The sequence below is a fragment of the Xyrauchen texanus genome, chromosome 8 (genome assembly GCF_025860055.1).
Source record: "Xyrauchen texanus isolate HMW12.3.18 chromosome 8, RBS_HiC_50CHRs, whole genome shotgun sequence".
Taxonomy (NCBI): Eukaryota; Metazoa; Chordata; class Actinopteri; order Cypriniformes; family Catostomidae; genus Xyrauchen; species Xyrauchen texanus.
Genome location: NC_068283.1, coordinates 26,551,508 through 26,564,899, shown reverse-complemented (window position 1 = coordinate 26,564,899; position 13,392 = coordinate 26,551,508). Strand labels below are relative to the sequence as shown.

The following is a 13,392-nucleotide window of genomic DNA, read 5'->3' as shown; positions in this document are numbered from 1 at the left end:
GAATTTGATCAAGAAATTGTATGATCCAACATTTTCTTCTGCCCTCACCAAATCTGAAGCTGTCATATGCAACGTACTTGCTTTTGTGCAGTTGGACTATCAGAAAATACTGCAGAATGCAACACACATTTCCTCTGTTTTGGTCCAGCTCTTGAAAGAATATTACCTATTTTCAATGGTCTGCGTGCATACTTTCTTTCTCAAGAAAAATGCCCAATGTTTCGAAGAGACGATCCTTGCACTAAACTTTGGGTAGGCTTCGCACTTAAGCACTTTTAACCGTGCACTGGAGATAGAAAACAAAGACCACATATCTGCCACAGAAATGGCTTTGCACATTCATGACCTGAGAAAAGTCTTGCAGGCCAGGCTGGAGGAATCATTCATACACTCTGACATTAAAAAAGCAGTTGGATGCCCAGGTTGAAGCTGGTGACATGTGAGCGGTGCGGTAAGAAACTTTTATTCAGCATTGGTGGATTACCTCCAAAACTGGAACCGCTCACTGGACAACACAGAAACATTTGAGTGGGCCCTACTGAGAGACATCCCAAAGTGGAAAGACATTCAGAGCAGCCTCGAACATGTCTTCTCCAGAATCCCCGCTCTCTGTTTGATTGAAGAAACCATGCTCTTTGAAGAGTGGGCTTGCACGAAAAACATTGTCACTCGCCGCATCACTGAATGGAACATGAACAAGACGGCCGTGTCTGAGAGATGGACAGATGTTTTTCGTGAGCTGGAGAGCAAGACCATCAACTTCGGAGTCTTAGCCAAGATCGTGGAGTTTATTTTATGCCTGCCTGGGACATCTGCATCTGTGGAGTGTGTGTTCTCATTAATGAACGCAGCATGGACACTGGTTAAATCTCAGGCAATGCTTTTAGTATGTCTTAATTTTGCTCTGCTCTGCATTTTACTATTAACTCTTGAAAGACAAGCCAACACTGAGAAAAACTGCTGCCAGCGAAAAGTACAAGGTGACAACAGTCACAGATGCGGATGCACCCTCTAATTCGCATTGATCTGCGCCTAGGATACGTCAATTTCGTTTTTGCTGGGAGGGGGCCGTCCCGTTTTCCACAAGCAGGAATCTGGTCACCCTAGTCCTAGTTCATTCCCTCATGCACCAGTGATTATAGACAGCACATTCATAAGAATGTTGGTAGTGTAAATGTACTGTATGCAAATGTGGCAGGGCGGAGGACAGGGCCGGGTCGTGATCTTACACACCCGGTCCCGTATTAGGCTAATTAAGCCTCAGTGAGGGATAAAGCTTGACTGCAGAGGATCACGCAGGAGAGAGAGAGATCGTTTACGGACATGTCCATAAATGAAATGAATCTTATGTTCTTGATGATTGTCAGGCATACGCAGTGACACGCTCCATTTATACGCATGGAAAACGTGATTCCCGTCGGAGTTTGGATGAAAGCTCCATTAAATTATAGGGAATTAAAGTATTATTCATAATTTTCATCTACTGACACACAAATCATGGCTAGTATTAACAGTGATTGTATTAGATCTACACTTTACTCTCTCCAACTCCTTCCACCCGCCTGTTTTGCAGTGGCTTAAAAATCTCTCTACGTCAACAGGCGGAAAAATACCTTTAGACTTACAAATAAGACAATAAATACAATTGTAAATTTAAACATAACAATTATAATTGAAAAAGAAACCATGACCTATATATAGTTTAACACAAATCTCAATTGTATTTTTATTTTTTGCTTGTAAGACTCATATAAACCAAAATAGCAAATTTTTCGTGCCACTTTATTAACATACAGTACACCCACATTTTGCGCGCATACACTCACAGTAGAGCATGTACTCCCCTCAAATGCCCACTTGGGCTTTGAGCTGGCACTCTCTCAAAAATTGGATATGACATTGCGCATGGTCATTACCCGTAGCGCTACGCTTTGCACGTTCACGAAAATAGAGCCCAATAGATTCAGAAATATTCTCGCAGTGTACCATTTTCTGCTTGGAGCAGAGCGTACAATGCAACTCTTAAAAAATATCAGTATACAAAACAGGATTCAGTAAATGCCATTTTTCACGTTTTTATTAAGAAGCTTGTTTTGGAGATAATATACACTTCAGAAATGTGTAAATCAATGTAGGTAGAAACACAGACATCAACAATCACGTCACTTTATCTACAATTTTGCTCAATTATTTTTATGTAGCTTATTGTACATATGTTGGCAGTTTGAACACTAGAGGACCAAAAAATACAATTCCCTTTATTCTTATTCACACAAATCACGAGTAAAACGGCAGATTTTTTGTTAATAGACACTTATAATGCTATCTTATGACAATTAACAATTGTACTATAACAAGTGAATTGTAAAACGATACATTTTAATGTTTGCATTATATAACCTGCTACAATTACAAGCACTTGCAATGCAAAAGTCTGGGGTATGAATCCAGAAGAGCATGCAAGTTGACACTTGATCCAGAAGTGTCATAGAAGCACCATAAAATGACATAGTTGCTTCAGCAATTGTGTTTTTTCATATCACATTTCTTTGTATGCACTATCAGTTTGCGTTAGCTTTAAGGTTAAGATATAGGGTAGGGTTGTAGGGTTTGTGGATTAAAAACTCAATAGAGCATTAACATAAACAATCTGTTGGGAGAACATTTAACTCTTTTTTTTCTTTCTTTTTTTTGTGTGAACATTTAACCTCAGAACTGCTGTAATACATGCAATAAATCATTTAATATTCTTTTACAAAATTGTCACCACAGTCACATAATTTTCATAAGACCAGATTTAAAAACACAATGTCATAACAAAATCCATTATGCATTTTTGCATATCATTTTGGATAAGTGAGTAATCAAAAGTATTTAAAACTATTTTGAAATATTTCAATAAATGAATTATCAAAAGGGAACACGTTTCCTAAAGCCATTTCTAGTGACCCATCTTATCATAGAGCTCCAGTTTAATTATAGCCTTGCCAACATTGGACATGGTCGCCCTTAAGTCTATGTTTTGTCCCTTGAGGACGATTCCAGATCCTGCTGCATCTACACGGGTAAACTGACTGAGGTCCTTGCCCTCATACATGTGCTTGTACAGGGCCTTGTCACATCCACGGCTGCTCTCAAATATCCCGATGCCCAACACATTCTTATTGTGATTGTAGTCAAAGGGCACAGAGAACAGAACAGCCACACGCTCAGTGCACATAGATTTCTTCATTTGGAAGAGGTCATAGGTCAAGAGGCCCACTGCCCCGGTGGCTGTGTTGTCATCCTTAGTGAATGAGCATACCTCGGTCCTGGTGGTGCGGATGGTGGGCTGGGGAGGATGGCAACTAAACCCACTGAACATGTACACCCTGACAGAAGTAAAAAAACAATGATACAGTAAATAAAGGAATTTGCCTTGCAATTGAAAAAATAAAGTAAATTCCCTTCACTTTTTTGCATTTTTTTTTAGATATTTTCCAGTGTAATTTGTCTCACAGAACAGATTTAACCATGTTAAAGGTAATTTTAAGAGATAGCTCCCCACAAAACTCATTTACTGACATGCTGTTCCAAACTCACACGTCTTTTATTGCACATGACTTTCAGCTTCTGTGGAGCACATAAGAAAATTTTAGGCAGTAGTCTTAGTCACCATTCACTTTCATTGCATCTTTTTTCCAGTCAATGGTGATTGATGCTGTCATTCTACCTAACATCTTCTTTTGTGTTCCACAGAAAAAAATACTTCTGATTTCAGAATGGACAGTTACTGTACATTAATGTGAATGTAAAAGATTGAATTACAGGTTATCCACAAATGCACAGGCACAATTTTCTCTTTACTTTGGGTTGATTAGGCAATAAGCAGTGGTGACATTGGTGATCTCCACTGTACAGTTCCTATTGGTGGTTATAGTTGCTGACACGGCCTCTGCGTTCTGCATGTTTGCTCTACTTAAGAACAGAAGAATCATTAAAGAGGAGAAAAAAAGAAGAACGTTTATAAGACAGGATAAATTCCTTTGAGAAAACTTGCTTCCAGATAAGCCATTAAATAGATTATCTAGATCATGGGTCTTCAACATTTTCAGGCCAAGGACCCATTGGAGAGACGGAGCAGGGACCTGCTGTTTCATTTGATATAAAATTGAGTGTTTCATTTTAAGCCCAGCTTATAATAACATATGTATAGTACTGTATTGATGTACAGTATTTGTGTTATGTTGCTTTTATTGCAAAGCTACAAATAATCACTCTTAATGCACAGTCATATTCTTACATTGCATTTTAATTTGACTTAATGCATATAAATGCAGGATGGAGAATTAACTGTTTAACTGAAACTCAAGTTAAATTACATTTTCTTAACTTAGCGGGATAGTTCACCCAAATATGATAATTCAGTCATTGTTTACTCACCCCTGTGTTGTTATAAACCCAAATGTCTCTCTTTTTGTTAAGAAAAATAATTTTCATTTTTTCAGTGAACTATCCCTTAAATTGTGTATTTATGTATAATGCATATTTTCATTTTTTATTATTATTTCAAACAATACTTAATCAGACCCTGTCAAATTCTATTCTAAGCAAATTAAGTTGACATTTGCACACCAATCCAGGCAAAACCTAATCTGTCTTTATGTCCCAAACCACCTCTTAAATGTGTGACAGCAGGTAGACAGATGAGTGTTTTCTACAGTTTTAGCTCAGACGTTGAAAGATCTGTAATAACAGCAAGATACTTGGAAGCACCATATGGCTCCCAGATCTAAACTGTTAGCAGAGACAAACAGTGATGCAGTGAGCTGAGAATCTGCAAAGCATGCACCAGCATCCATGCAATGCGACTTTTCACTGCCACTAAAGTGCAGAATTAGGTTTATGCACAGTAAATGCATTGGTTGTCTTTTTCAAATATAAGATAAACACTACAATGACTGACCAGTTATTACAGTACACACATAAATTGTAACACAAACTGGTTAAGAAATACCTGACAGTCACCTGTTATTATCAGAAGCTGCCGCTGAAAGTATTGAGTTTGCTGCTCCTCTGTTTCACCGTAGATGAATAAAGTGGTGGGTGAATGACAGAAACAATCTCTCACACCATGCTCCCATATAACACAAATCTACCTGACAAACACAGGCATGTCCCCTTCTTTCCCCTCAAGCACCGACATGCAGAATTGAAGGAAATATTTGTGGGAGAGTTTGATGGGAGTTGACACACTTAGATTTACTAACCGTTTTCATAAATCTTCACTTGCAAAGCTTTTTCTGAGAAATCATGGGACACAGCCAGTAAAAAAAGTAGAAAAACATAATAATTTGGTTATGAAATGTCCTCTCATTGATGATGAAAGGTACCAATTGTATCAATGCCCAAAACCTTTGTGAAAGGTAATGATTGGACTTATAGAGGACTTTCTTCAATACATATAACAAGGGCAAGAAAGTGTAAGGTCATGGGAGCGTTTGATCCTTGTAGGTGTGTACATGTGTAAGTATGAGTGTGGATTGGACTGTGCTACATATTATCAAAACATGTTAGAGCATCTCCGGTGCTCCCTCCTTAGAGTGGCAGTGTGTGATTGAACATTTCATGGTCTGATGAAGCGAATGAGAGAATGCACACAGTCACACCCTCAGTTCTTACAGAGTGGTGTGTCAAACTGCCAGTATATTTTTACCCAGTTTCACACCTAGAGACTGGGAAAAACAATGAAAAATATGCACACACAAAACATCCAGGATGTACTCACAAACTGGGCCCTAAATTATTATCCAACAGGGGGCAGCAAATATACACATTCACCCCATAAATCCTCTTCTAATAAAACTCTTAAACTAAGAAGTAGATTTTCTCATTCCTGAAGAGGTGATTTTTTTCATTTGCTGTTGATCATAGTAAAAAGAATTATGAGTATGTACAAATAAGCTAGTAATGCTTAGGGGTACATTACATGGTTATTACACATTTATTACATATTCATAAAGTGGACAGTGACATGCAGTTGTGACTAACCCTCTTCACTCTTCTTCGATCAATCATTGCCATTTACACTTACCTTATTAACAGGTATTGACAATTTTTACATACTAAAACAGTTTAGATTTTTTAAATATCTGAAAATACAAAAGGAGTATTTATAACCCTCATGCTGTCTTCTGGTCATTTTGACCTGAAGAGGATTTTATTTTGCTTGAAAATGCTAGTTAAAGCTACCCTATGTAACTTTTTCTTGTTAAAAAAATAACAAAATGTAATTAATGAGAGAGTGCAACAAAAATCCATCTTCCAAACCATGTTTATACTTTACCCAAATACACTTTGATAAACCTATAATAATGATATAATATTATAAATATTTTAGAGCTGTCGGGATGGATTTCGCAGGAAATTGCATACATTCGTCCAGGGTTGGGAGGGTTACTTTTGAAATGTATTCCATTACAGATTAGAGAATACATGCTGTAAAATGTCATTTGTAACGTATTCCATTAGATTAAGTCAGTAATGTATTCTAAATACTTTGGATTACTTCTTCATCACTGGTAGATTTATTCAGTTGTTTTGACTATAAAAATTCTGCAAGTACAATAAGACAAAATACACGTTAAAAATACATTCTCTGAAAAACCTAAATATCGTATGCAGTGTTGTTTCTAAAACAAGATCAATCAAATTGATCTTGTTTTAATGAATTTTAGATATTTTTACAGGAAAACAATAAAAAAATTATTATCAAGAATATGATTTTTCCCCTAATATCAAAGGTCTTACTAGAAAAGAGAAATTATAATCCAACTTGAATTTTCTTGATAAAAAATATGATCGTGTCTGGTAACATGTGTATGTAAAATGGCTAGAAATAGCATTTAAGCTTAGCGTAAAGCTAACAATTTACACAAGGTTTATTTCTATTTATTTATTTCAGACCCACATAGTGCCCCTCTTCTTCAAAACACTATTTAAGATTTTGTTATTATTTATGGTGTGTGTTTGTCTACTTAATGCAATTCAATGAAGCCCAAAACTTTCAAGCTTTAAAAAGGACATAAAGGCAACTTAAAGGTTTAATCCAGTCTTCTGAAGTGATACGATCATGCTTGAGACAGCATAAGGGTGAGTAAATGACGAGAGATTAGAATTTTCATTTTTGGGTGAACTATTCCTGTGGTATATTGGTGCATCTGTGTTACATGTATTATGGTATTTTCATTGCGCACATGTGCTGTGTGTTGTATCAGCGTCAGGCTGAGTAAGTAGAAGAAAAAGAAACACAGTAAAGATGGCATAGCAAAGTGAAAGTGCAAGTGAATTTGCAAGACTACAGAAATAAACGCAAATGAAAATGACAGCAAAATGGCAATTATTGGCAGAGTTCCTTAATTTGAAAGTAAAAAATACGATTTTGAAACTTTGAAAATTTCATATAAAAATAACTTTGAAAGATGGCTTGCAGCAAATGACATTGCATCAGAAAAGATTGCTGACGTGTTTCTGAGTGTCTTGGGTCCCACAGAGTAAGGACTTCTATAGAATTTGAGTCAACCAAGGAGCCAAAACCAATATTGATTGCTGAATGCTTCAGATTTCACAGACGACATCAGAAAGAAGGTGAAACATTAACAGACTATATTGTTGAATTAAAAAGGCTTGGTAGCTCACGCGAGTTTGGCCATTTCCTCAATGATGCACTGAGGGATCAGTTTGTCTGTGGTATGTCAGGTGAAGCTTATTGCAAACTTCTCTTATCCGAGAAGGATTTGACTTTTAAACAAGCCTGTGAAATTTCTCTTGGCCTTGAACTGGCATAAAAGGATACAAAGGAGTTGACAGAGCATACTGACCATTCTAGTGCTAGTGCTTCAATGTTGCCATTTTTTCACGGGTGAAGACAGAAGGGCAAACCACAGAAAGGGTCTTCTCATTCAGGTTTCTCTGCATTGAGTAGATTGGTACAGAGCTCTTCAGCCAGATGAAAAATGACATGCCATTATTGTGGTAGAGAGGGTCATCAGCCATTTCTGCACTGCAGTATGTCATGCATGTGGTAAAACAGGTTATTTGAAAAGGTCTGCAAAAGCAGTAAACAAGCAGGTAAAGCCCAGATGGTGACAGCTATGACTGACGAATTAAGTGCTTCTGATGATGCTTTTGAACTTTTTAATTTTACACTGCTCAAGGACAGAAAGATTAACTATTTCTGCAACTGGAACTCTCAGGGAAGACAGTAACCATGTAGATCGACACTGGTGCATCTGTATCTCTAATTCCAGATGATACAATACCAGTGCTTGGAGAAATTCAGATGCCAGTCAAGTATAATGGAAATTAATGGAGACTCCCATTGATGGTAGTCAAGGGTGACAAAACACCATTACTGGGAAGCAATTGGCTGCAGAAGATCAAGCTTGACAGGGGTAAAATGTTCTGCCTAAATCAGGAGACAGCAACTCAGCTAAAGTAGAAGCAATCATAAATGCACCAGCTCCACGGAATGTCTCAGAATTAAGGTCATTCTTAGGATTACTCAATTATTATGGAAAGTTTGTGGCAAATATTTCAACATTATTGCATCCTCTGCACCAGCTTTTGCAAGCAGACACAAAATGGAATTGGTCACCAAATTGTGAAGAGGGATTCAAAGCCTGCAAACAATGGCTACTGAACAGTAAGTGCTTTGCACATTATGATCCAGGAAAACCTCTCCGACTTGCCTGTGATGCCTCTCCATATGGCGTGGGTACAGCCATTTCACCTATCCTACCGTCAGGAGAAGACCAACTGATTGCATTCGCACCACGGGCTTTGACACCTAGTGAGCGTAATTATGCTCAAATAGAAAAGGAATCTTTGAGCATAATTTTCAGTGTAAAGAAATTCCATAAGTATCTATATGGACGGAAGCTTGTGTTACTGACAGATCACAAAACACTTTTGGCCATATTTGGACCAACGTCTGCAGTTCCAACTCTGGCTGCATTACGAATGCAACAATGGGCGTTGCATCTCTTGGGCTATGATTATGAGATACAGTACCGCCGTTCCTATGACCATGCAAATGCAGACGCATTATCCCATCTTCCATGCAGGTGTAACCCTATTCTGTCAAAGGTCTTGGATCTCACATTGACTGGATAGCCTAAATTTGTACCCAATCCAATCATCAGACCTTTTTATGAAAGGAAAGATCAGTTGTCCACAGACAAAGGATGTGTTCTTTAAGGGATCATGGGTGGTCATACTGCCTAAGTACAGAAGAAGATTGCTCTCAGACTTACATGAGGAACATTAAGGAGTCACTCGAATGAAAGCTTTGGCAAGAAGCTTCCTTTGGTGGCCTGGTATATATCATGAGATTGAGGCATTTATGGGTCAGTGTGCACCCTGTGAAACTACACTGAATAGACCCCCAGCAGCCCCTCTCCACCCATTGTTATGGGCCACAGCACCATGGGAGAGAATACTGTACATGTAGATTATGTGGAGGTCAACAAGCAGCATTTCATGGTGGTGATAGACATCCATTCAAAATGGATTGAAGTCCTACCTACAAAGCTGACGACCGCTGAAAAGACTGCTAACCTTCTCAGGAATCTGTTTGCCTCATATGGCCTTCCGAAAGTTCTGGTTTCTGACAATGGCCCTCAATTTACAGCGCCTGAATTTGAGCAGTTCCTTAAGGGGAATGGAGTACATCGTGTCCTATCATCGCCATACCATCCGGCTTCGAATGGTGCAGCTGAAAGTGCTGTCCAAACCTTTAAGAAGGCATGGATTCAACTGCAGTCTCTGTCAGTGTCTCCCACTCAGCAGCTAGTCCTTTTCCTGTTCACATACAGGAATACACCACATAGTGTCACGGAACGCACACCAGCAGATTTGCTCCTGAAAGCAGGCTATCACTTGTCTTTCATTGATTAAGCCTGATGTATCGGATGTTGTATTCAAGCACCAGATTCAACAGCAGAAAGTGCATGACAAGAAATCAAAGTCACTCCGGACATTCAGTTTGGGGGAGAGGGTGTTGTGACGAGACTTCAGACATCCCAATAATCTTTGGATACCAGGCAATGTTCTGCAATGTACAGGACCTATGACTTACACAGTAAGTAGCAAGTAGGCCATCGACAAGTTAAAGTGCATGTCGACCATACTGTATACCATCAAGGTCTTCAGGACAGCAGCGTGAAGTGATCAATGATGACATCTTTGATTGGTTGCCAGTTGGTGGAATGCAGAACGTCTGACCCTGAAGGTAAACCTGATCAAATTAAAAAAGCTCAAACAGAACATCGCTATCCACAAAGGCAACGTAAAGCACCACAAAGACTTTATCTTTAGGTCTAAGTAGTAGATAAATATTGTTCAAGAAAACATAATAGTTAAATTTGTTGTTTACTTTAAATGAATGCATGTGTTTTAGGCTAGACCATATTAAGTTTGGTTTATGTTAGGTTCCAGTCTATGGAGGGAGGAGTGTGGTATATTGGTGCATCTGTGTTACATGTATTATGGTATGTTCATTGCGCGCATGTGCTGTGTGTTGTATCAGCATTAGGCTGAGTAAGTTCAAGAAAAAGAAACACAGTAAAGATGGCGTACGTTATACCTCCTTGTCTCTCTCTCTTTTCTTTTCCATAAAAACACTTCCATTAAGATTCAAACAGCCTTAGCATTCAGTAAGCATATTTATATATATATGTACATTTGAGGCATTATATTGAACAAGTCTACTTATAAACGGCCCTTCAATTCTGTGCCCACATGCCATTGATGAATTTTTCGAAAAGACAAGCTCAGAACTTGAGTGACTTTTTGAACTAGCAAAACTATAGCTGTCCAACAAAACACCTGATTCACATTCTCTCTGCCAGTCAAGGCAAGTAATTCAGTATTGGTTGAATCCTTTCAAAGCAGATCAAAAGCAAACCTTATAATTAGATGTATTTCAGTGTAAATCCACATTCCATTACCTGAGCCAATGGAGGCTCTCTAAATGCATAGAGCTGCCGTGCGTTTCAAGGGCTAAAGATTAATCCCTGGAGCCTTTGGCACTATTCACAGGTAGCGCCTTTCAGATGATGGACTAATAGGTATCGTTCTGGGGTTTGTGTGTGTGTGTGGTGGTGGGGGGTTATGCAAATACAACTGATTACACACAGTCAGGCTGTATCTGCTGCAATGGCAATGGCTCACCAAGTGTGGTGTGTGTGTGTGTGTGTGTGTGTGTGTGTGTGTGTGTGTGTGTGTGTGTGTTGGAGGGTTGGAGTTGTCGGTTGATTGATTGTTAAGGGGTGCGAGAGGTTCTGCAAGCTCACTTTGTGATGAATAGGCTGTCAGATGCCCTCCAACTACCTAAACAAGGCTGTGGTAAAACAGGCATTTAAGTGATTACACCAAACGTGTAAATATTAAACATCCATTACAGGGGGATTATATATGCTGCCAGTCTGCAGATGAGAGGTGGAAAAAAAAACGGTGATTCGAGGATGAGAGAGAATTTAATAGAGAAAAGGACAGGAACTCAAGCTACGCATTTGTTGTTTCACGCCTGGCTAATGTTTTTCTGGTTATTCTCCACAAGGAACAAATCTCATGCATTAATCACATTTTGAGTGTACCTGAGGTGCGTTTTGTGCATGAGGGTGTGCATGGATCTCTGACACTGGAAAAGGGAGCGCTTAAATTTGACTGGACATGTCACCGCATCCCCAGATTCAAATTAGCTGAGATAAAGAGTATTTGCAGAGATGCAGTGGTGTTGAGGACTGAGAATGTGTGAATATTTATCTCCTTGTTTTATGATGATTTTTGTGGTGTGCCCTTTAATTCCTCTGCAGTCCAGTAATCGATAGGGTGGCATGAGACATGAATACATTTGTGTCCTCTCCAGGTATTGGGAGCGATACTGTAACCTCCAGGAGTGATTTAAACTGACTTATAAAACAGGCAGAAGACTGAGAAAACAGTGCTGTCCTTATATTGGATGTTCAAAAACTGAATTATGGGTCTAACTACTGTTTACGTTAGAAAAATTCTACTGAGAGCAAGAAAATTATGACAGTTTTGATGTTCCGTGTAAAACTGGTCATCAGATGAATTTCAAATGTCTAAAAATATATAGATACAAATAAATGCCATTGATGTAATGGAACCTAACAGAGGTAAAGCTGTGCAACATTTATCTGAATAAACTGAATAAAAAAGTTACTCTAAACAAGGTTCAAATGTGGCACTTCAATATATTTCAATATATCTTAATTTTATATCAATCTTATAATATTTTTTTTTAAATTTAGTTTAATTGTCATATTTGGGACAAACAGTCTTTCTTCCTTATTATTTTCCCTGTCTGTAATATTTTTCCTATGGAGCCACAAGTCCCAGTCTCCCTTACTCCAGTTATCTTTAAAAAATGTCTTTTACAGGCCCTGCTTGTCCCCCTCTTTCTCTCTTTTTTGAGGTTCTGTCACATTTTGGCACAGCTACCTCTGATTCCCCCAAAATACTGGCTCAAGCTTCCCCATTCTTTAAAGCCATGGCAGTTATCATACCATTGTTTCCATCCTATTCATCTCTTCCTTTTGTTCTTCTGTCAGTGTTTCTCCTCCTGGTTTGTCAGAAGGACAGTTCCTTTGTGTTACCGTGGCTATTATGCTGTCTGCTAAAGCAACAAAGAAGAAAACATTAGAACTTTACTCACATACAGAAAAGTGTCTCTAATGTGCCACACCGGGTATGGAAGGAATTTAGTTGTGTGAATTAGTGTAATCTGGGACACTGGGCAATGAGCGACCCCTAAACTCTCATAAGCATGCCTTTTTTGAATATTACCATATTCTATTTGGCTTGTAATGTGAGCTCAATCAATACATTTTAAATGTTGAAAGTGCAAAAGTGTCCCACTTAAGAACTATTGCCAACATCATCTCACGAGTATTCATAGATATTCTTGTGTAAAGTGTGGTGCATTTTGTAACCAATTGCGAAATGCTGAATTTTGAATGAGGTTTGACTGCCTTCACAGAGGGGATCAGGAAAGATTTTTTTGCAGTGAACAACTTAAATTCCACTCTCTACCTCAGAAAGCACTTCACCAACTACACCAGGCCATCACCAACTACACGACAACATCAGTTGCCTGTGACAAAGATGCCTCCCTTCCAGAAGCTCTGAATGACTTCTACGCTCGATTTGAGGTGCAGAACGACGTGGTGGCGAGGAAGACCACCTCTCCTCCCAACGACCCGGTGCTCTGTCTTACCACGAAAATTATGTGCCACCACAGGCTGATCGCTTGCCCTTGCCACCCCTTTGACAAACTCCTGGCTCCGCCCCTGACAAGATAGCGTTGTAACGTATGCAATGGAAAGGAGG

General features: G+C 38.8%; 1 protein-coding gene across 3 annotated transcripts; it reads right to left on the bottom strand.

Annotated features, from left to right (window-relative positions):
* Nucleotides 1-2,065: 2,065 nt before the first annotated feature.
* Nucleotides 2,066-5,154, bottom strand: LOC127647883 (uncharacterized). 3 transcript variants are annotated; one of them, XM_052132400.1, is made up of 3 exons: nt 5,008-5,154; nt 3,847-3,954; nt 2,066-3,371 (listed from the first exon to the last, which is right to left on the bottom strand). In XM_052132400.1, the coding sequence occupies exons 2-3, from the start codon at nt 3,945-3,947 to the stop codon at nt 2,942-2,944; spliced, it is 531 nt and encodes a 176-aa protein (XP_051988360.1). In that variant the 5' UTR covers nt 3,948-3,954; nt 5,008-5,154; the 3' UTR covers nt 2,066-2,941. The 3 variants fall into 3 exon arrangements, with proteins under 3 accessions (XP_051988360.1, XP_051988361.1, XP_051988359.1); XM_052132401.1 differs by having other exon boundaries at nt 3,847-3,957; nt 5,008-5,141; XM_052132399.1 differs by lacking the exon at nt 5,008-5,154 and having other exon boundaries at nt 3,847-4,975.
* Between the last annotated feature and the right edge of the window lie 8,238 nt (nt 5,155-13,392).

Coding starts and splice junctions, on each gene's coding strand:
- LOC127647883 (XM_052132399.1), bottom strand. CDS start 4,163: ATGAAACACTCAATTTTATATCAAATGAAACAGCAGGTCCCTGCTCCG. Junction 3,372..3,846: donor TATTGCCTAATCAACCCAAA/GTAAAGAGAAAA, acceptor TACTTCTGTCAG/GGTGTACATGTTCAGTGGGT.